The sequence below is a fragment of the Centrocercus urophasianus genome, unplaced genomic scaffold, assembly GCF_019232065.1.
Source record: "Centrocercus urophasianus isolate 14NV4802_14NV808 unplaced genomic scaffold, USGS_Curo_1.0 seq_16, whole genome shotgun sequence".
NCBI classification, from domain to species: Eukaryota; Metazoa; Chordata; class Aves; order Galliformes; family Phasianidae; genus Centrocercus; species Centrocercus urophasianus.
In genome coordinates, this window is record NW_024884711.1 from 42,488,371 (window position 1) to 42,512,659 (window position 24,289).

Here is a 24,289-nt window from a genome sequence, read left to right on the forward strand (position 1 = left end):
GATCCATTACCTCCTGTTTTATTGGCAGTTTGGGTACTTGTTCAGAAAACAGTCCCTCCTAGTAATGTAATAAAGCCCCCACCTTTGAGATAATTAGGTTGTCTGTGATACAGCATCCACTGATGATCATTTCCCTGCTGATTTTGGCCTGCTGGTACAGCTCAGGTTGCAGTCGCCATCACTAAACACTCTTACATCAGACCATCTGAGTCTCACTGCCAAATAATTGCCAAATTTAGATTTTATTTTTTTTTTTACTATTCTATAATAACAGCAAGCAGCCAAACCTCAAAGTGTCATTAACATGCTTTTAAAAATGCACTAAAATGGTTTTGTCAATTACCGTGAGATTTAATATCCCAGCCACAACACAGATATCCCTCACTGTAACAACAAATCCCTCCAGGAGTGCACACATGATACCACCATTCCCAGCATTTCCTCTGGATCCTCAGCATAACCCAGAGGCTAATAATTTCAAGCTCTTTCAGAGCAGGGGCAGAAGCAAGCTCCAAAAATGCTATGAACATTCAAACACGGCCTTGCCAACTGTCCTTCCCCCATTAATTTCATTGCTAATAGATAGGAGGACTATGATCTGATGCATCCATTTACTCTTCACTTACCTCCCCTGATCTTTTGCTACTGAACTCACTTTACTGCTCTTGGCTTTAACCACTGATGGATAAGAGAAAGTCCTGCTTTGTTACCTTGTCAGCCTTTAAATAACAGTCTTGTTACCTAACAGATAAGAATACATGACTTTGCAAGTCCCCTGAGGCATTAGGATCATGCCTAATTATCCCTATGTCTTTAAATAATAGAAGTGGATGAGTGATGGGAAATCTGTGTAAGGTATTGAAGGTGAGACAACATTTACTAGCTCTGAACTGAAAAACAGTAGGAGTATATATTCCCATTATAAAGCATTTAAAATCAAACCATACCCAGTGGTACTAAATACTTCACTGAAAGAGCAAGGGATGAAGAAAGTTGATGCACAAAGGGAGAGTGGGTTTCTCATTAACAGCACAAATACCAATTGCTTTGATATATTCAAAGAAAAAAGCACCAGGACTCTAAGGGTGACACTTTCCTCTTCTCATTACACAGAAGCTAGAAGTTCTCCTCTGGCAGTTTCAGGCCATGTCTCTTGTGGTCACAGCGCCTCCATGGGAGCTTGCTCCAATCATGATTTTTTTGCTGACACAGTGCAATTTACTGACTCTCTAGAGTAGCTGATTTTGCTAATATACCTTTCTAGAATGCAAACCCCAAATCCATACAGCCTACAAATATAAAGCTATTCCACAGGTATTGGAACTGTGCTTAACTTCCCACCATTTGGACTATTCCAGAGCTGTAGGCCCCAACCTACTCCTCACAAACTACCTATAATCTAATCAAACCTTTCAAAACTATTCAAGAGCTTAGCAAGCTGTCACAGCCACAGATCAAGTCAACAGTGAGAATAATTTGTAATATTTCATGATGTGCAAAATGTTGCTGCTGTGCTGAATATTCCTTGCTCAGTGGTACTACCTATAGCCTAGGAAAGGCAGTCCTAAGCCAATCCACCAGTGCAGATAGACTGCCAAATTATGGGATTCCTGGGAACTATCCCAAAAGTCTTGGAGCCAACCTGAGCCTGGATACATGCAGTGTATTACAATCAAAAAAACGCTTAATTAATGAATGCTGACATTGTACCTTCCTTGGAACAAAGAGGAAAGCATGGCGCTCTGCCCAAGGAGTTTACAGCCTAAGTTATACTGGCAATGCAGATCAGACACACAAGAATGCAGAGCGAAGGCTGACACTTCATCTTAACCTTTGTTTTTCACAAATACAGGTGTAACAGTGGCAGCAGAAAGCAGTCTCTATTCAGGACCTCATGGCTTTTTTCACCCTCCTGACTACAAGCAAGTTTACATTACATCTTTTCACAGAATCACAGAATCACAGAATTGTAGGGGTTGGAAGGGACCTCCAGAGATCATCAAGTCCAACCCTCCAACCCCCCTGCCAAAGCAGGTTCCCTACTGTCTGTCTATACACGTATACCTCTTTTTACATCAAGTTCTTTATAATTTAAATCCTAATTTTTGTCAGTAGAACATTTAGTTCTACCAACTCAGAACATCCTCCTCCGAAAGCACATCCTCTCTCCTACTCCCCTCACTTGATCATCCACCTCCTTGGTTCAAATATCAAATATCTATCATATTCAGATCAAAAGCTCATCCATCTCACCATGCTAAGGTCTCTATTCTTTGACCCACAACTCTGAACATCCTACAGTCTTTGCATGGCTTATAATTTCCTTTTCCATTCCTGTCAAGGTCACAAGAACCTTTCACATAAAATAACACACCCAAAGTGCTTAGACCCTGAGGATGGGACGCAGAAGGAAAAGTCAGCATTCACAAGTAGTAGGGGTATGGACAAAGTCCTTAGTGCAGAATAAATTAGTATACCATGGGAACTGATCTCCTTGCTGCACAGACTATAAGAAAATGAAACACATGCAGACTGTAAACATATCACATACGAGTGTAGATCGCACATTAAAGCTGAGTACCTTCCCACCTCCAGAGCATTCTATTTTTGGAACTAGAATTTTTGGATTTGTTTATCATCCTCTGCCAAAAGCCAGGAATTCATCATCACAAGATCCCTCTAGGTTTTCTTTTTCCATTCATTTCTCATTCATTCCCTTTGAAACACTCCCCATTCAGCCAATGTTACTTAATTTTCACTTTTTTTTTTTTTTTTTTAATGGAGGAGTTTAAATACATTGAAAAAGAACTAACGATTTTAGACCTAAATAAGTGACACACACAAACTTCTCCTCCCTGCAGTTCAGAAAATTGCATTACTATGCGCAATATTGTCATTATCCTCTCTCCTATAACTACTGACACAAAGAACTTGAAATATCACGCTGGTGAAAAGTGGACAGAACTGAAAGAAATGTAACAACAACAACATAAAGAACAGAAGTGAAGATATTTTTAAATCACTTACCCAGCATCAGTGCTATTTCCACACAGTAACACATCTTCCGTACCATTCTTTATAAAGTAGTTTACTGCAAGAGAATTAAAGAAACAGCTTTTTAACTAGTACATTCTGGGAATGATAGCACTCCCAAATGTTATTCATCAACCAACGTATTCATTCAGGACTGTAAAAGAGATATGAAAGGCATGGCTTTATTTGTTTGGCTAATTTCAGCCAAAGGAAATATAAAAACAAAGACTTATTTTCAAAGCTTTTTAAACACTTGCTGTTTATATTCCAACATGACCAGTGCAATAGGGTGGCAGTAGGGCTGTGGGCTTTGTTTGAAGGAAACATCATCTAGCCGTGTCCCTGGCTGCTGTAGGACAATGTTATTGAAGTCAGGATAGCAGTGTCCAATGAAAGTAATCCATAAGTTTGTCCCTTTGGACTAGACACTGATGAGATAGTTATTAACTGAAACTCATGATAGGTTAAAAATGCAACCAAGTCAAGATCTAATAATACAAGCAAAACATCCCATTCCCTCAATCTGGTGAGTTCTACTCAACAGAGAAAATGCGCAGTATGAAGCAAAAGAAAAAGGAAAAATGCTTGTTGTTAAAGATCAAACAAACAAGGAAATATTCATAAAGACAAATATTTATCAACACAGTCATCTGTAGTGTCAATGGAGAGAGACAGAAACATCTCAAGGGAGACTCAGAGGAGCACACTAAATTTAAATGCTCAGGATCGTTCCCTGGTTGACTATCAATGAGGCTTAAGGAAATTAGCATCCCCAGGCTAACGAGAGCCTTTGTGTACATACTCCATCTTCTATCTCCAGCCAGCAAAGCAGTCTAAAATTCAGAGAAACAGAACAGGAAGCCACCTCCTCAAAAGGATAACCAGAAATGAGTTTTGAAGAGATGTTCTAAGGAGCATCGCTTGAACCCAAATGGCAGCACTGAGGAAAGGATAAAAGCATTGATATAGAAACATCATAAATGCAAAACAGAAGACAATAGTTGATGGAGGGCAGATGTATTAGTGTACTTTGTTTTAGCAGAGAATACGGATCCCCTGTTGACTTAAGACATGTTTCCAGCCCTACACAACAAGTGTTTATGAGTCGAGGATCTCTGCAGGTGTTAGTCTGGAGAGGTTCTCCATTCTAGGCTAACACCCTGTTGTGAAATGCTATAAAAATCAAGAGCGACAGCTTATCCAGGCAGGCTATGCAAAGAATGCCACTGAACAGATGTGCTGTGGCTTTCTCAGTAAGCTGCGAGCAGTGGAAAAGCCCTACCCTGCTGCATGCCAAGAAGGAATTACTGTCCATGAGCTTTATGGTTTGTGAGGGCACGTGATGGTGTTCAGAAGTCATCACTGCATACACCCTGCTCAGACCGCATGCTTTTCTGCTTTGCTGTATGTTTGGCATTTCTACAGAAATATCTTGACTATCAGCAACACCACTGAGTTCAGCATGGTAAAGGATCTGTGAAAAGCCACCAGAAAAGCGGGAAGGATGTGGAGACTTACATATTGTTTCACTCTGCACTTCTGCTGCTGAAACAATTCTGTTTTTCCCAGGACAGATGGTATCTTATTTGGGACACATGCAGTTGGTGACACAAACATTCTATGAGTCAGGGGAAACATGGCACAACCACAGAATGAGAGACAAACAACCACAGAAGTTCTGCACCTTGCTAATAAGTGGTGTTGCTACATGGGGTACCCCAAACTGGTGTAAAAGATGAATTCTCAGATTCTGAGAAGAAATTTGGTGATGTGCTGGCAGAGGCTGCCCAGGGTGATGGTGTAGTCACCATCCCTGGAGGTGTTCAAGAAAAATGGAGATGTAGCAGTGAGGAATGTGATCAGTGGGAATGGGGGGATGGTTGGGGTTGGACTTGGTGATCTTAGTGGTCTCTTCCAACTTTAATGATTCTATGAACACTTCCTGCTCATCTGAACCAGAAGATGCAAACAGCACCAGAGCACAGAATAAGAAGTAAAAATGTGTAAGCAAACAAGGCATTTAAAATCTCAGGAAGACACAAAATCCTGTTGTCTGTTGTTGACAAACATTTACACTCCTAAAATCAGCAGTGCAGTGAGTGCTACGCAAAGCATGCTGAGGAATTGGTATGCAGACACTGCTGGGAGAGGGATCTTCGCCACAGGATCTGCAACTGCGCAGTGGAGCACCACCTCTGTGTGCCAAACTTCAGCCTGAAGAAGAGCTGAATTACTGATTCCCCACTGATAAATGAAGGGGGGATTAGAGCAGTATGCCTGAGGAGACAAATTGCTGTATTATCAAAAATGCACACAACAATCAATTTGTCATTCAAAGCAAGTTGGTTTGGATTTCGACCAAACATGCCAGGCAATCAGAGCTCTTTAAGGAGGAAGCAGTCATTGCTCTTGCTCTTAAGAACAAACCACTTTGGTATCATATTAGCCCACGGCCTAAGCTTTCTATCACTTAACTCTAACATGAACAAAGGATATAAAACTTTTTCATTTGCAGCAGGAGCTTATCTATGAAATGTAGACTGTCCCAACTGATAAACACTTTATGAGAATAAGACTTTGTCACCGTCTTGGAAGATTCTCATTGATTTTCGTTACAGTTTGTCAGCTTTTTCACTGAAAAACTTCTACATGTCAATAGAAACAAAATATGAAAACAAAACTGACTGTACTGTATATTTTTTTTAATGTCTTAAGTAAAATCAAGCCAAAACAAGTCATATTTTCACACATGCTTATATGTAAATAATCTAGACCCAACATGCTTTTTTTTTTTCCTCCAAAATAAAGTGTATTTTATCTTTTTCCTCCCAGCTTCACTAAAAACTTAGCCTTACAGTTATGGAGTATGTGAAGTCTTTTTGGAACTTTCCAACAGGAATTTTCAGAGTAAAATAACTACCTGATCTACTCAATTATCAAAATAATAAAGTCAGATGATCAGAAAACACTCCCTGAGTATTTGTTTCTGCTTGGCCACACATTATTTATTCGACTGTTGCCCGGTAAACATCTATTTTTAAATAACACAAAACATTTTCTGTCAGCATTTGGAAGTTAGAAATTCAACAGAAACATGTTTCCTAACAACCAGATGCTGTCTTCTCTAAAACATATGTACATTTGTATCAACTCTAAGCCTCATAAAAACTTACTAAGATGCCATATCCCCCTGCACCTGATGCAGCATTACTCGTGCTAGGTTGGTTTCTCTGCCAATAGATAGGTGCAATACAAACCCTTGTACTGGTGTCATCTTTCCTGGATTGTATTTTAGAAGTGCTGAGCTCAATAAATCAAAGCTACAGAAGCGAGTGCTCTGAAGCAGCTTATTACCTTCTGAGTTTCATCTGCATACAAAGGAGAGTGAGATACAGGTCATCGCTTCAGCCAAAGCGGCTCAAGCACCATGAATCTGGCACAGGCAGATCCCTGTGCTATGTACTGGGGAAGGAAGCTCATAATCTCACTGCAATGAGCGGTTGTGCCAGTTAGAGGGAAGGGAGTAGGAGTTTACCTCCCTACTAGGGATTGTCTCTCTTGGCATTGACATCATCTAACATTAATGTACTTGTTGCACCAAAGAGTAAACTTTAGTCTATTTTCACTCAGAGGGAGGTGATGCACTGGAACAGGTTGCCCAAGGAGGCTGTGGATGCTCCATCCCTGCAGGCATTCAAGGCCAGGCTGGATGTGGCTCTGGGCAGCCTGGTCTGCTGGTTGGTGACCCTGCACCTAGCAGGGGGTTGGAACTGGATGAGCATTGTGGTCCTTTTCAACCCTGGCCATTCTATGACTATGATTCCATTCCCTGTTTTGAGGAAAGGATCGATAACAGTTACACTGATAACAAATAGTGCACAGCACAGTTACATTATTATTATGGACTACTAACAGTTGTCTTCAGATGTGACATTAGGCCCAGAGAGCAGAGCACTCTGACTGTGGAGTGGGGAAGGTCTGCTCTTCCCCATCACAAACAAAGGGACCTAATAGTAAATGCAGCCAAAGCAACAATGTCTGTGAATCCAGTCCTGTGAATCCAGCTATGAATCTGCTACACTTGTGTCTACCTAGAGCATTATAATTTCTTCAGCATCCTCAAAGCTACTGGCTTTCCAAGGATGCCAAGAAGCTTGGTCGGAGTCCTAACAATACACATCAGTGGTTCCTTAAAGCTTAAACTCACAACAGAATTTGTAAATGGATTGTAAATAGTGAGTAAATAGACAAAATCCTCTAGGTTTCCTGTGTTTTCTTCCCAAAGTTCTCATACATCTCATCTTTTCTACTATTTTATTCTACACTTCACATTTCTACATTGGACCCTTCCGCACCTGGAAGTTCTAAATATTCACACTGCCTCCCATTGTCAGAAAAAAGAAAAAAGAAAAAAAAAAAAAAAAAAAAGGCAAATTTTCTGTCAACTTCCTCAACAAGATAAGAAGTTAATTAATTCTAATTAAAATTATGCTCCATACCTATATCGCACCACTGAGCAGAAAGCTGCAGGGTAGAAATCTCTCCTCATTTCCGTGTAAAAGGATGAAGAAAGTTTCCAGTTGAGAAAAATTAGGAAGTTCAGCTTAGAAAACATGGTTCCCAAATCCACATTGTGTTCCTTACCTAGCAACCCAGCCGAAACGATATCTTGATTTGTCTTATCTCTAAGTCATCACAATTTAAATACATATATATAATGGTATTTGAATGCTGCTCTTTACGTGAGTGAAATTATATATATATATATTATCACACTTGCGTAAAGAGCAGCGTTCAAATATCATTAGTCACTGCCCAGAGTGGAGTCCTCTGGCTGACTTTCTAACAAAAACATTAGAGAGGTGTCTGTTATCTTGGACTATTTATTGCAGCCGTACGGGTGCACGTTGGTTGGAGATTTTCCCTCCATGCTACGGCAAGCACGGAGCACTGACAGCCAACAAATAACCAGATCCAAATTTAAAATGCAACTCAGAAAGCCCCATCACCTTGCAGTTGTGATGTGTGACACAGAAACAAAATAGACAACACCCCTTCCTCACCCTTTCGCCCACCGGCACAAACACGCTGTACCTCCTGGTAATATGTAATAATTAAAATGAATCCTTGCTGCACTTGCTGTGTGCACACTGTGTCACTCACAGTGAAATCTCTAATAAATGAAATTGAGTTTGAAGATGAAAAACATGCCTCTCAAAAAAGCGATGGAACAGGCTGTATTAAGGGTATTATTAGGGAAGAATGCTTGGGAATAAATGGCACTGCCAGTTAGTTCTTCCCTGCTAAAAGGGGTTGCAAATAATTATAATAATGAAGTACTCTCTTGTTGCTCACCCCACGACAGGGGATCTGATTCTCTTCCCCTCTTCCCTGGCATTTACTGTTGTCAGTGCCTCTGTTGGGTTTCAGAATCATGGAACAGGTTGGAAGAAACCCTAAAGATCATCCTTTTACAACCTCCTGAAGCTTTCAGAGAATCATAGAATGGCCTGGGTTGAAAAGGACCACAATGCTCATCTACTGTCAACCCCCTGCTGTGTGCAGGGTCGCCAACCAGCAGCCCAGGCTGCCCAGAGCCACATCCAGCCTGGCCCTGAATGCCTTCAAGGATGAGGCATCCACAGCCTCCTTGGGCAACCTGTTCCAGTGCATCACCTCCCTCTGAGTGAAAAACTTCCTCCACTTTGCACGCTCTCAGCTGCTGTCCTCTCCCTTCTTGCCTCCCACACTTCCCAAACTCTTCCCTTGCCCACTTGATTCTTGCCCAGCTCACTCCTGCCACCTCATCCCATTGCTGTCTTGGAGGACATTTTCAAAACTTCAACTGAAAAAGGAACAGGAGAGGTTAATTGTGAGGATATTAGGGGAACAGAGTCTAAGAGATGCCCTACCAGGTTTGCCACACTGTGGGGATCATACCAACCCCTCAACATTTTGAGCCAAGTGACACAGGAGACAACAAGAAGCAATAAACATGGGGTGCTGGCTTTCAACAATGTTCAGATCCCCTCCTTCCATGCCCATGTCTGGTCAGTCACGCAGACCCATATGCCTGGAGCTGAAGGCTGTGTAGTGCGTAACTAAAAGCATATTTAGTGCCACTTGTTTAGACAAGCACTTCACATGAATAGGCAGCAAAATGCTGAAGTGCAGGCTATGGAAGTTTTGTAGAGGGCTGTTTTGTTGCGTTTTATAGATATATATATATATATGTATTTCGCACAAAGGAATTGAAATCAAAAGCTGCTACAAGGGTTGAATGCATTTGTGATTACAGACAGATGCAAAAGAAAAAATAATAATAATAGAAGAAAACACTCCTGCTTGCACTGCGATAAAGAAAACAGATGAATTGGATCAAAAACTGACTGGGAAACAAAAGTTTGAGATGAAAAATCAGCGTGTCTCTGAAGGCTAAGAGAGGGCTATGTCTGCACTGCCTTAGTATAAGTACAAAGGAAAGAGAGGGTGAGCAGAGAGGTGAGAAAATCTACTGACGGCACAGTATTTTCCAGGTAAGTCAAGTCCAAGGCCAGGACTGAATGAGGAACACTACAGAGGCCACTACCACTAAGAAAATATGTGGAAAAAGGCAAAGGCAGATACTGTGCTCTCAGAATACAAAGTAAAGCAAAGGAAAAAACCTCAGCCACCCATAACCTCGTTAAGTTTTAAGTTCTCTGCATCAATTCAGATAAGAAATACATGCTTCTATGTAATAATAAGCTGTGAACAAAGAAAAATGTAATACTGAGATGCAGGAGGAAAGGGATGCAGTGGATGCATGTAGGAAAAAAGTTGCCAATATAATAAACCAGTGGCTTGTGTTATCCAGAAACCAGAGCATAGCATTGCTTTCTACAAATAAACTGCTGAAATGGGGAGGGGAGTATTGACAAGTGGGTAATGAGAATGACCAGGAGAATTCAATTAAAAAAAAAAAAAACTGAGATATTTCATCTCAGGAAAGGGGTGACAAACAGTCAGAAATAGCATGCATTCTGGAAAATGAGAACTTGGTGTGCTCCTAGATACAGGGTGTGATATTTTTTGCCCTAAAACTATTGGAGGAGAGCAAAACCAAAGACAAAGGAAATGTATTTTCAACTACATTTCCTATTTCAACTGCAGAAGTTTCTGCTGCAGGCTGTCCCTTTAACCACAATGTTCAAAGAGAGACCTGTTACATATGCAGATAAGGATATCCAGAGCTATAATAGTTAATGTTTACAAAAATTTATAAAACAATGTCTGTACTTTGAGCTGCAGCAATTCATTTTGGAACACGTGGGGCTGCTCTGAGCCACAGACAGATGTTGCCTAAGGTAAACCAAACTGAGTGAGCCTGGCAACTCCTATATTTCATCCCCACCTCACGTGGATGAATTCAGCATTAATGGAAAGTATTAGGAGAAAATATTCCTTAATACTTAAAGCCAGGGCAATAAGGGAAAGCCATGGTGCGAGCTGCTGCTGATGGTTTGCTCAGAGTTAAAAGTCAGAGCTACCTCCTGCCTTTGCAAGGCTTGTTACTGCTGAGCCCACAGCAAGCAGAAGTCCATGGAGTTGCTCCAAGGGGCACAGAAATGGTCCTTTCAAGTGCTCCTTTGAACAGTACTGTGTGAGTCAAGTGGTATATACTTTGGTAGCTTATGAGCAATTGGAGGGTGCAGGAAAATTCTCAGACTGCTGGGTTTCATCTTTTGCAGACGGTCTTTCCTCTAGCAGATCTCTCTATGAGTAATAATAATGCATCAATGAGAGCAAAAGAAATCTATCTGGAGGATAAATCCTTCTGTTCTACAAATTGTTCCAAAGCTCTTTCACCACAAGGTTAAAAAATAATGTTGGACTGTTGGGAAGAGGCTGTATTGAATACACCAGCACAACACCTGTGTTTCTCTGAACCTCAAACTTTTTCTGGGTATTTCTTTTCCTATGTAGCTTACAACATGGAAGTGCACAGGTACAATACTTGTGTTAATAACACATCACTGCATTAACGTTTGAGCATTTATGAAGCAATTTATCTGAAGATCCACAGCACCTGAACAAAGCCACAATATTTACTGTTAACGGTGGAGTAATGCGAGCAGATTCCATGCTGACAAGCACCGTGTGAAAGCTGAGAGAGATTCTTTGTCTTAATCATTGGTTCCCACACAATCATACATAACAAAACACCTCTTCCAGTCTCAACCTGATTTATTGCTTCCCTCTTTTCTCCCACCTCCATAATTACTCATCCAACACTCACTGTCTTCTATTACCACCTCAGACAACACCTAAAACACTTCAGCTCTCCCCAAACCCAATGCATCTATTATGTGACTTGGACATCATTATTTTCTATACTCTTTTCATGCAGTTTCAGAATATCTCTTCGTACAGCTCAATTCCAGTTATTCTCAAAGCAAAAATGAAGCGACTCTCCAGGCAGAGCTAAGAATTAGACACAGAAGTTAGAGAAAATATATGTGTAGACATACATCTACATATGCACATCTGTATTTTTTATATACTCACATATGTATGCCTAAACATCCTTATCCATTTATTTTAATAGCCCATTTTATCTAGGACATCAAAGACGAGGATGTGGAAAGACATTTGAAGTATTATGTATTGACTGCTGGGATGGAATTGCCCTGATTTAGCAGCTCTGAGCAGTCAGACTGGCTCTGATTGGATTCACACCTCATGCAAGAGCCTCAAGCCTGAGACCCCTTCAGATGGGTAGCACATCACCATTCAGCAAATTGCTCTCCAAACAGAGGCTATCTATGTAGAGTTCCCACATTTCTCAACCTTAGGCATCTAACATGGCTAGTTTAGTTGGACCTCCTCCATAGAATGTCTATTATGAGTTAGAAATAGAAAATGGAACAGGCTCCTCCAAAGGCTCCCTCAGAAACTTCTCCAAATCATTCTTATTACTTGATTAGATGCATTTGGAATTCACAAAGACACAAACTAAACGTATGTATACATATTCCTAAACAAAGAACTCAAAGTAAATATGATGCCTAATTGTAGGTGAAAATATAGACACTGGGTTAAACTGTATATATGTATATATTTTCTCAGACCTCCAGTATGACTGGAGAAAAAGAGGAAAAGCACTGTCATGAAATGAGTGCCAGAAAGTACTCTGCAATAAAAAAATAGCACCCTTGAAAAGTCTATTTTTAAGCTGCAAAAATGGCGGGTGACTCCTCCTGCCAAGAGGTTAATAAATCTTTAACAGTACTATTATTGTTATTGTTGTTATTCCTACATTGTGCACAACAGTGTTTTATTTTACTTTATAAGATACCAATTCAGAGAGAAAACATACATAGCACATTCAGAGCCTCTCAGTTAAGGTATTCAGTTTAAACGAAAAGAAAATGCTGGGTTTTGAGACTAGCACTTTAAGAATGTTTTAATAATATTTTTACTACATTTTTAGGGTTGTTTTTTTCTTAAGTATTTTATTTGTGTTCAGTATTCAATCTGAGCCCTGGTCTACAAAAGCGCACACGATTTAAACTGAGATTCCTACTCACTATTTACTGATGAGTCAATAATCCATTTTAGTAATGGACCACATAAATTACATTAAAAATTCTATAATCATCAGCCAGGAGACTCAACTACATTCAACCCTTTGGTACATCTTTTACTCTCTCTAAACCAGTGACATGTCTGACTTCATATACCTTCCAGTCCACTCTGACTCATGCATTCATAGAGCTTCACTTCATGAAATAAGCCTTTAATTTTAACACCACAACCCAAGGCTTTTAAGCATGCTATTTTCGGTTAATTTCCTAGAGATCTTTACAGGCATTGGAACTAACCTCGTAGTTCTGCAGTCACCTGGCATTTCTGAACCATTAGCCCTCCTAAGGGTAACTGGCAGCTCAATAATTTTGATATCAATATACTGATCACATAATTTTCCCATTGCCATGGATGTAAACTACCCTATTATATACTTTTTTCCCTTTGTTTTTTTTTTTTATTATATAGGCTGCATCTACAACTTCAGATTATCAGGTTCATTATTATTAATGTCTAAAAATAATCCTCTTTGGGTCTCTGTAGTCCTTTAGCAAACCTAGAACTGCAGATATGAAAAATAAAATCACTTACTAGTAGCCAGTATTTTCCCAGATGAATTAATTATATCTCTATTTTAATTCTGAGCAGACCGTAGCATTGGCATTTGACATCAAGATATCCTTAGCCTTAATCTGTGTTCAACTGTCATGTATCCCATACTCCATTCATATAAAGAGTAATGCTATGGAAGAAACTGGAAGATTTGATGAACTCCTTTTGCCATAATCTTCCTCTTTCCCTCTCCCGGTTCTGCAAAACTAAGCATCACTGATTGGAAGCAAAACTAGACTCAAATAACTTCTTTTAAGTTAAGTCAAAATAAGAAAGGTCAAATAAGAAAAGTCAAAAGAAGCCCTTTTTTCAGAGGTGGAAGCATAATTTTGAAGACTTAGAGTCACTTTAATTAGTAAAAGGAATGGGAAAGTCCTCCTCTTCATCATGAAATGTGCCCACTGAAAGGCAAACTTTTGACTTGCATCTTCGCTGTGAGTAGGTAGTAAGAGGACAAAGCAGTTGTCCCACCCTGCCATGACCGCCGTTCCTAAACTGAGAAACCATCAGCACGTGATCAGGTGAAGTTTCTCTCACTGAGTTAAGCTTTCAGTGGCAAGCATCAAAAAAGTCCTCTCCTTGATAGAGGAAATAAAAATATTCAATGTCGTTTTTGTATTCTAGAACTCAGTAATTGGGGAACCTGAATGAAATAAATCTCTGTGAATTCTCCCATTGAATCCCCAGTCACAAGGCTTCTGTCTCTTGTTTTTCTAAGGTGCCTGGCATTTCCTTCACTTGGAATAGCCATTGAAATCTGGCATTTCAGAGGTTTTATTATGAACCTCTGATAGTACTCAGGTTTCTCCTTTCTGGTGGTTTCTTGTTTTTGTTATTATTATTATTATTCCTTCTCCAAAATGAGTGACTCAGCTGCACCGGGTTTCAATTCTCCAATGGTTTATTCTCTAATTGTCTATGTTCTCTTTGAATGAACTTAGCTATCTCAGTTTGACCAATTTTGTTCTCTAGTTCATCCTCAGAATAAACAGTGACACTACTCTGTATCTTAATATATTCAGCTTTTTATTTAATTTGGTCTGCCTACACTTTAATTTAACTGTATATATTGCTTAATTCCCTGAAGTGCTTGAAATTTGGACTGTTATTAAATTGTGGTCAGTACTACTCTGTTAAACAGTCACTTCATTTCACCATAATGCTTACGCAAAATGGAATATAAAGCACTATTCCATCTAGTTACAAAATGAGCCAGTCCTTCCATTTCTGAATTGCTTCAGCATAGTAGTCAACATTTAATGAAAATCCTACTTAATATTGTTCTTCCTAGGCTAATTGCTGAGCCACTTTCTTCAGCTTTTCAAAAAATACTTCATTATTCTTATTTTGAGGTCAGTACATTTTCCCTATAGAACTACTTTTACTCTATTTCTTCAGTGGCCTTCTGTACTGACTCTATATTTCAACTATTCAAACACTTCTTGTCCATCTGTTCTAACTGACAGTCAATTGCCATAATGCACTCCATTTTTATTTTCCAATATTATGAAAACATGAAAACACTAATTGACAATACTATTGCTTACTATTAATACTACATGGTCAAAGCTTAATTTGCTTTAATCTACCATCTCACCAAGTTGATAATCCTTGAAATAGGTAAATCCACTTTCGTGATAACACTCATAGCTTCATGACCATATTAACCACAGCTGGATTTACTAAATGACCATCCCTCACCTTCCCCATACCAGCACCACACAAATAAACTTGTCTAAGGCACGCTGGAGCAGCTGTAGAATCCCTCCCATTTAAAGCTATGCTGCAGCAGGCCTTGAGAGTAATGTATTTATTTTTTTAGAGACAACCAGTGTTGCATACATCCTTCTTCCACCCTCAGAGAACCGGATTATCTTCAGAGCTCCATTACACAGAATCATCACAGAATATCCCAAGTTGGAAGGGACCCATAAGGATCATCAAGTCGAACTCCTGGCTCTATGCAGGACCACTCAAAAATCAGACCAAATATCTGAGTGTAGGAGCTGGGAAGTACCTTAATACACCAGAGCTGGAAGATGGAGAGCATCGCTGGGAAGAGATGTCAGCAACTTCATTATCAGCCAGCACAGCTCTACAGTGCTTTAGTACTCTTTTAATAGTGATTTAGTATTTTCCCCTTTGAGCTGGCAAGAGGTTCTGGTTTAGAGACACTGAGGCAACACACAACCTTACAGTCAAGGTCAGTTCTGAAGATGGCCCTCATTCAGCCAGAGTTTTGTGAATACCCTTCCTTAATGCTCAGTCAACCACATTATGCATTAACAATACAAATATAAAGCTTTTTATCTTTGAATTAAAGCTTTTAAACACCACTTCTCCCAAGGCTGCTCAGACTCCAGAGAAAGGAACAGAGCAAAAAGCTCAGAAATCCCTAGCATGGAGTGATGGGACTGCCACTGGCTCAGTTCCTGGACCTGGGTGAAGAAACATAACCTGGGTGAAGAGGCATACAATGCTGAGAAGCAAGTCTGGGTTGGTGGCAACCTTTTTCTAGTCCAAGAGAGCTCTGGATCACCCCAAACAACTGCCCTAAGCCTGACTCAGGGGTATACAGTGCCAGCAGCCGGGGTAGAGAGATGAGGACTGTTGGGTCCCTACATTCAGAGCAGAGGTACCCTATGACTCTATGTTACTTCCCACCAATCAAATTTTCAGTTAATGAGCATACTATGTGGTTGATTCTTCCCAAAATAAATAAAATACCAAAAGTCACTGATCAGCTCCCAGCAAGGCACACTGGTCTGGTTGCTTCCTTCTCTTGAGAGTATCATTTAATGTTATCAGATGTGAGCAAATGTCCACTGCAGTCACTGGGAATAGTCTTGTGTTTATGAGGGTTTTACAGCAAGCCCAGCTAATTGCTGGGTTCCCTGTTTACATTCTGAAGTTTATTTACATGAAATGTGTTTCTGTTTTGTTTTTTTTTATAATGTTAATAAATGAGTTCAGTGGACCTATTTCATTGTAACTCAAAGTCTAGCAGACTGTATAGTATTAAAAATTGCTTTGGCCTAGAAAACAAGTCTTTTGATAATAAACATCAGAGCACCAGATACTGTAGGATGGTCCAACACAGATAATGAGTTAAGACCCTAATACAGGAGATTTCCTTAAAAAAATGCTCCTGGGATTTTTCAGTGTAATAAATGCTCAGCTTTGCTGTTAGATTTTTAAGATTTTTAATTCAAAGTTTCAAGTTTTGCCATAAGATGCTTCAGCTGTAAATGACCTTAGAGGAACAGCATGCAGAAGAGACCTACAGAGCTGAAATTTTGGAGATACACTAAAGCTGTGAAAATCATTGGTGAGGTGACAAGGTGCTCGGTCTGTATTAGGAAAGCACTAGGAAAAGTTTCAGCATGAACTGTGAAGGCACAACAGAAAACACTACCCAATCTTTCCAAACCACATCAGCGTAGTGAAGATGGAGTAGTCACATCTGTTGTACCAATCAATACTGACCAGTGTGATAATAGATAAACAAATAAACAAGGTAAAGAAAAGAATTTACCTGGATCATTAAGAAACTCCTCTGAGCTGTTCCATGTCCTGCCATCCAAGTACAACGTGCCATTGGTGAAGTTAAACTGGGTGTAGTCTCTCACACACTTGTGTCGCAAGTTGCCCATAAAGAGCTGGAGGCCTATGAGGGCAAAGACACTCAAGCAGAAAACGGTCAGGATCATCACATCAGCAAGTTTCTTAACAGACTGGATTAGTGCACCTACAATGGTCTTCAGTCCTAGGGAGATAAAAGCCAAGAGTTTATGGATTGAGACGCTGAAAGATAAGTGCAGATACTTGTTCTGATGAAAATCTGGATAGAAGGGAAAATTGGAAGGATTCCTATTACATGTTTGTAATTTGACAATGGAAACAGGAGACAAGTGATCACCATGAACATTCAGTTTGGCCTACTATCATCTGGACAAAAGTCTTGGTGTTGCCCTTACACACACTTGCTAAAAAATGAATGGAAAGAACTGGATGGAGGAACAATGAGAAACAAAAATAACCGTGGTTAAAGAAAATATAGAAAGTCATTTATATATTCATGGAGCTGCAGTAAAGACTGTAAAGCCTAAATCCCACTGACTTTTGAGAATATTAATTACTTTTAACCACTGAGGTGATTGATAACTTTATCTCTCACTTCAACAGATAAAGAGGTATGGAAATGTTGCCTTATTATTTAACATTTTTTAGTGCCAAATCTTGTTCACTTTTCTCACATGAGTAATTCCTCTCCCTTCAATTCATTTGCTTAAGACAACAAAAATTTGGGATTAGAAGAAAACCAAATAATATGGACAACCAAGTAAATCCAGTGGAAACTGTGTGGAATAACCTGAGATTCCAGTAATACCTGGGCAAAGTTAATCATTTTATAATACACTAATGGAGATAAATCATCTTCTTATAATCACCAAAGGTTTTAGTAACACAAACTGTCTTCTGTTTCAGTGTTATTTCATCCTATAACACTAGATTCATATTATTATCCTGTAAGTATATAGACATAAGTAATTATACTGTTTTCCCAAAGAGCACTGTTTGCTTGTTAAGAAGATCAGCAATATCTGAGCTGGTTGAACATGACATCAAGACAACAAAACCCCTTCTATAAACCCTTCTATAGAGTGTCTCCTGTAGTTGGATTAATACCAACTGCTCAAAGGAAGCAGATTTGTTGTTTTTTACTACCTGTAATTAATCAATACTCAATAAGTAGTAATCAGTGCTTCTGATAATCAGCTTTACTAGTATGGCAGCAGTAAAAGAATTGAGTGAAATGGAAAAATAGAAAATGCAAAGAGGAAACATGAGGAATTCTCCTAGGCAATACTCAGAAACATGTAGAATTGCTCATTGAATATGAACATACGCATTAAATTTCAGTTCCCTGGAATTCCACCCCAAGAGTTCGGCAGTAATGAAGGCTGAGTTAGGGCTTTATAATTTAAAATAATGTAAAAAACGTACTTGAGGGTATGTAGGAAGGCAAAGTGCACTTTTGGTCTTGCTTAAAATTCTGTAGATAAAGTAAATGGGAAATCATAGATTCCTAAAGGAGGATAAGCTGCTAGATATCCTTGAATTCAGCAGCCTAAAATACTGCAAGTCCTGCATAAAGCATTGCCACTAGGTTAACCCATGAATGATATTAATGACTATAAAAGTCTTCCAGCCAAATGGGACTGAATCTGATGTGGGGCTGGATATCATCACTAAATTCTCTGTTTACTTCTTGAAGGATAGTTTGTGGCATAAGAACAAAAGGAAAAGGCTCAAAAGTTCCTCTGTATAAAAATAAGGCAAAACATATTGTAGTACAAATATCAGGCAAAAGCTGGATATTCATGGGATCTGCACTCCTTGTCAGAAACAGATTTTGAAGATGAAGTCAGTTCTGTATTTTGATTAAGTATCTAGATAGGTATTTAGATAAAGGTTAGCTCTGAACTTTTTGAGTTCATTTCTAGGTTTGATGACCAATTTTGATTTGTTAATGAAAAGCACGGCTTTTACATTAATCTAGTCTTGAGTGAACTTTATGTTTTAGTTGTAGTGCAATTCTAAAGGGCTTCCCTGTGTCTCACACTTACCCAGATTGCTATGAAACAAACAGGGTGGGGAAAAAGAAATACAATTTATAGATACAATTTTATTTTTTTTTCATACTCCAATATTATGACATTTTCTCTGTAACTTTCAGTGTTAGCTGTCCTTTAAACACACAGATGCTTCTTCCCTGAAACTGGTGAAACAGGAAATCTGAACACAAACTGAGCTTTAAAAAAGGGAAAATGGCCAAGCCACAAATTCTTTCACTTCAGTGCCCTCTGTGAAATCCCTGCAGTACATTTGTTTGCTTGTAATACAAATACCAGCTTGGGGCCTGCATTTGTATCCCTCAAGTACACTAATTAATCTTATTCACATTAGCAAAGACAATGGGAGAACTAATGTAAATAGGGATAATATTGGGAAACAATAATCTACAAAACACTAGTCACCAGTAAAGACAGACTGTTTTCAAATGCAGACCCAGTTATTGTTAATTTCAAGGTCATTTCATGTAACATGCTTTTCTCAGTTTACTTACAGGTTTTTCAAATAGAAGAATATTCCTATGCTGTTTGCTTTATAAGCTCATTCCTCGCAGATATCCAATAATTTCTTTACAGGAGGGCTTTGTGCTTTATTTTGTTTTATAATTTCATTTTTTTAAACAGCACATAGACTTCTGAGCAGCTCGGAAATGCTTTAGTAATTCAATTGCTGTAATTAAAGACCACTTAAAAATAACTTGAACTCTGCCTTCTGAAACTTCGTTGCAACTTTCCAAGAAAAAAACTTCAGGAGTTGTATACTTACAGTCTAATTGTGTTATTTTCTCATTCTTTAAAAAGAAAATTTGCCCATAAAGTTAAATAGCATCCATCAAGTCACTTGGCACAATCCACTGCTAAGAAAAGTGTTTAAATCACCATTCATTTCAACTTTGTGCCCTTTCAAGGGCAAAGGGTAAATAAGGACAGCCAGAACCTCTTGCAGGTGTTCCACATTGCTCTGAGTCAATCCCCATATTTTGTAAAAGCAATGCTAGATATACTCAAATTTAAACTGCTGTTAAATCTTCTAGATAAATAATCCTCCTTTGAAATATTGCCAATGAGAGCACTGCAATATAGCTTAATAGAAGATACTATTTATGGGGCATTAAAGGCATTTACTTAATTCTTGCAAGTCAAACACCAAACCAGGCAGCATGCAGCAAAAACGGAGGAGCTGATCCAGAGCTGAGTAACATCTACATCTGTTAATGACTACGGGGCTGTGGATTACTCTTACTGGAGTAATCAGCACAGTGGTCTCCTGAATCACTGAATTCTTCCCACGCTTCTGGGCCAAATCCTGCTTGCATGACATGAGTAACATCGAAGCACCCAAAGTCAGTGGGATGAGGGCTGTACAGGCAGACTGACACCTACAGAAAGCAAGAAGGATTTGGCCCAAGCATTCCTGTTAATACTGGTAGAAATTAATACATTCAGAAGTTAATCAAATAATCAGTTTCCAAATGCAAATCAGAAACCATAGAAAACGCAAGCAACACCGAACAATGAGAAATGGCAAGATCTCACAGCACCATCCATTCCTCCTTCGAGATGTGAGAAAGTATTAGCATAATGACATCCATACCAGATGTTGGCAATCACCTATAGAACATCGGACACTTCCATGCACAGTCTGAAAATCAGTGGGGAGAAAAAGCAAAAACAAAACCAGAGTGGCCTTGGGCTGTGAATGCCTCCTCCTATCCTTCTCCTCTTGAAGATGAGCACGTGCCTTGTACATGTCTGCATGAGTCATGTACGCATACGGAGAGAAGAGCTTGCTCTCAATTACCATCCCTTGTCACCAGCCATGATGAACGTATTTTGTCATTAGCCACTGACACATGGAGCAGCAGAGAGTTTAATACCATGCTGGCAAACTTGAAAGGCTGTCAGCATTTCTGTAGACCATCTCTGCATGAAAATGTGACTGTCAGGCCAGTCTCTGAGGAAGATGCAAATATGTCATGTATTTCTCAAGTAGCTTCTCCCTGAGCCATGTGATTTGCCCATTGTAAGGATGAAATCTGTCTTTCTGTGGGGGAACTTCAGTGAGATTCAAACAGTGATCAAGGGTCAGACTCCTCCACGCAGCCTTAATTCTTTCACTCCAATCTCTGTGTTCTGGCTAACAGTAAAGTACTGGATAACATTCACAGCACTATTTATAGCCCTTAGACTCACACTAAATCAAATGGGAGCTGGATCAGGCCCCGAAGTGCCTTGGCCCAATTTTCTGTGAGGTCACCTTTCGCCTGTATTCTGTCATTTTGTGTGAAATGTCTGTGAAGTACACGACTGTTCTAGAAAGAGCAGAAGAGCTTCTCTGGATACAGGCACGTCACAAAATAGTGATGTCCACAATGACCTCCATTTTGAGGCTCTTGTTGAGGGGCCATTGAAGGGTATACCTGAGGTCTGTGAATTACCTCAGTTATTAATTATCACAAACACATTGGTGATTTGCATGCAGATCAATAATTAGAGACCTCCAAATCACAGGAAATGTTCCTGTTGAGTACACTGGGATTTGGATACGCTGGTTGGGGGAAACTTCAGTGGGTTGTCCTACAGCCTATCTAGAAGGAAAATAAATGAATCTGGTTGCCATGGCAATGAACAAGATGCTAATTAATAAATAAAATCAGTGAGAGTTAAAGGTTTTACATTCCCAAGCAGAGAATGTTTGCTATTTCTAAGAACCTGAACATAAAGGCTATAGGAAGAAATTAAAAACATTTTTATGCAATGAGTCTAGATAAACAGCTTATCAGCTACTGTACAAAGCTCATCTTCCCTGATACCATGGGAAACTGGAAAACAGAATGAAATGGGTGTGCTTAGTGTGAAAAGGGAAAACTGAGAGGATCCTAGAGGGTCCTCAGGTATATTAAAGGCAGCCAAAGAGGGTAAGGCACTGACCCAACCTCTCACTGGTAATGCACCAAGACAGGGTGAGGCTGAATGGGGTCAGGAGATGCCAGCATGACACCATGCAGATGCAGCCCCAGATGCCTAGAGAGCAGGAAGCACAGCTTAATGCTAGATGCTAACATTTAGGTTGCCGAATCTGGATCTGGAAACCTCCTCCTAGGGCAAAAGTAAAAGTAATGAGTTGAGCTAAGCTCACCCTCGAACCCTGTGGGGAGTGGACCCAAAGTTTGGGAGATCATTTTAAATCCTATGAGTGCACATCCCCTAAAACTCCCCATGCCTGCTTGCGCACTTAGAGCAAGGCATTAAAGATAAGTGAGATTTTTAAAAGCACTAATTGTTAGCTTTGTCGACTCCCCCTGGAGTCAATACTGAAACTCATTGATTTCAAGTGAAGCAGAATGCCTTTGAAAACCAGCCTCTAAGTGCTTTGCTGGACAGAAGCCTTACACTGTGGAGGACTTGGCTACTTTTGGTAAGCAATTTCACTGAGCATGCTGAGCCCAAGTACGTTTGTGCAGACATAACTACCTGATAGAGAAGGGTGATCAATTTTATTGAGGAAAAGCTCGGATATTTGCAATGTGAGTACATTTCAGTGCTTCTCTCTGAAGACATAAAAGAAGAAAAAAAGCCCACCTTTTCTGTTCTCCATAGCAGATGCACTCAAAAATCTTACGAAAGATATCAGCATTCATTACCTCTTCATTTTTAGCCCACTGTGGAATGATATTTCATTCTAGCACAAGCCTGTGTCATTGTCAAAAAATCAGACTGAAACCCAAGTAAACACAGCATCATGCCCGATATTTCTTTGTTAGACATATATTTAGACACAGACATATAGTAGACATATCTTTAACATGTTTGACCAAAACAAAATTGAACTGGTTCCTTGAAACTATCTATTAAAAAAATCACACACACACACAAAAAAAGAAAAAGCATACCCTCGTTTTACAGGCAGCTAACTGATCCTTAGCAATTTGTAGCTCTCAACATCTATAATTTAAACATGCTCACAGCCTAGGTAATCTTGACAATAAAATTTAGGGCCAGATATTTTATTTGCATATCATTATGCAGCCATGTCAGCAAAGAATTCAATTACAAGTACCTAAAAATGCAGTTATCAAAAGAATAATTCCATAGGAAGAAAGAAAACAAGAAAATGTGAGTTGCTATGTATCGTTCTAATAAATAACATTCATATTTCTTCTTTTTCTATTAACCCACAAATGGAAAACTCTGTATTCATTATCGTTGAAAGGCTTTAGTGAACTTTACAATAAAGCTTTTCTGAATATCTCTATTCTCCTCATCAACCAAAAAAACAGTCACTGTTTATCACTTTATATAAAGCAAGATGCAGAACATCAGAAAATCGCTATGTATGTAACTCAGCAAAATTGACAGGCTTTGCTCTGAAGAAGCACAAGATTGAGACAAGATGGAAGGTGAAAGGTGTCCCCTGGAGAAGGCTGTCCCTCTAAGTTAGCCTTCAAATCCTTCCTGCCAAGGAAGTTAGGAAACTCTGCTTTTATTTCTGATTACCATCCCACATGATCTACAAAACTGCTCAACTTGCTGTTCAGCTCTGTTCTTTAAAAGCTAAATTTTGACCTATACTTTCACTAAAAAGTAGTAAACCTTGGACCCATGCGTACATTTCTTTAATCTCTCAATTCCAGAATTCCCATTTCCACTTCATACTTGTGAGTGTTGGTGATTAGTCCCTGGATGTTTATGCCATGGCTTTTGCATACATTTGTTTTCTTATACATGAGTGACATTTTGATAGGAAGAGAGGGGTTGGCCTCAAGTTATGCCTGGGGGGTTCAGGTTGGATATTGGGAAATATTTCTTCTCAGAAGAAGTGGTGATGCACTGGCACAGACTGCCCAGGGAGATGGTGCAGTCACTGTCACTGGAGTGTTCCAGAACCATGGAGATGTGGCATTGAAGACACGGTCAGTGGGCAATACTGACAGTAGTTGGATGGTTGGACTAAATATCTTGGAGGTCTCTTCCAACCTTACTGATTCTACGATTCTATGATAATTCAGGTGTGCATAAAACAGTAGATGGCCAAACCTTTCTAATCCTAAAGAGCTGTGCACAAGAATCTGAGCAATCTCAATGCTATGCATATTTTTGATGTGTGATTGCCAGCATCTGTTCAGGATTATCACCAATAGGATCTACCATGCACGGTTTTTGCTATCTTCTCTACCTTGCCATGCAGGTTGGAGATGTTAAACACTGAGGCTGAATGAGACCTGTCCATAGATAATGCTCAGCAAGAATTTATCATAACACGTTTAGTCCTTACTGGACTGCATAAATTACTAAACAAAAAGTATTAACTACTATTTTCAGAAACAGAAGTAAAATAGGTCATAAGCAATGAAAATAAGCTTCTTTCAACACCAGACCTATATGAAAACTGTTATATTGTTGAGGGGTAGTTGTGCTGGAATCATGGTCTTTAATATGTA

The 24,289-nt window shown here is 39.4% G+C and overlaps 1 protein-coding gene across 3 annotated transcripts in view; it reads right to left on the reverse strand.

Moving 5' to 3' along the window:
* The window catches only part of LOC122159464 (sodium channel protein type 5 subunit alpha-like), a 162,837-nt gene that overhangs the window by 123,795 nt on the left and 14,753 nt on the right, over positions 1–24,289 (reverse strand). For all 3 annotated transcript variants that reach the window (XM_042817064.1, XM_042817063.1, XM_042817062.1), the window contains exons 6-7: positions 16,748–16,978; positions 3,028–3,091 (exon numbers count right to left, since the gene is read on the reverse strand). In XM_042817064.1, the coding sequence (XP_042672998.1) occupies positions 3,028–3,091; positions 16,748–16,978 (295 nt within the window). The remainder of the gene's footprint in view (positions 1–3,027; positions 3,092–16,747; positions 16,979–24,289) is intronic.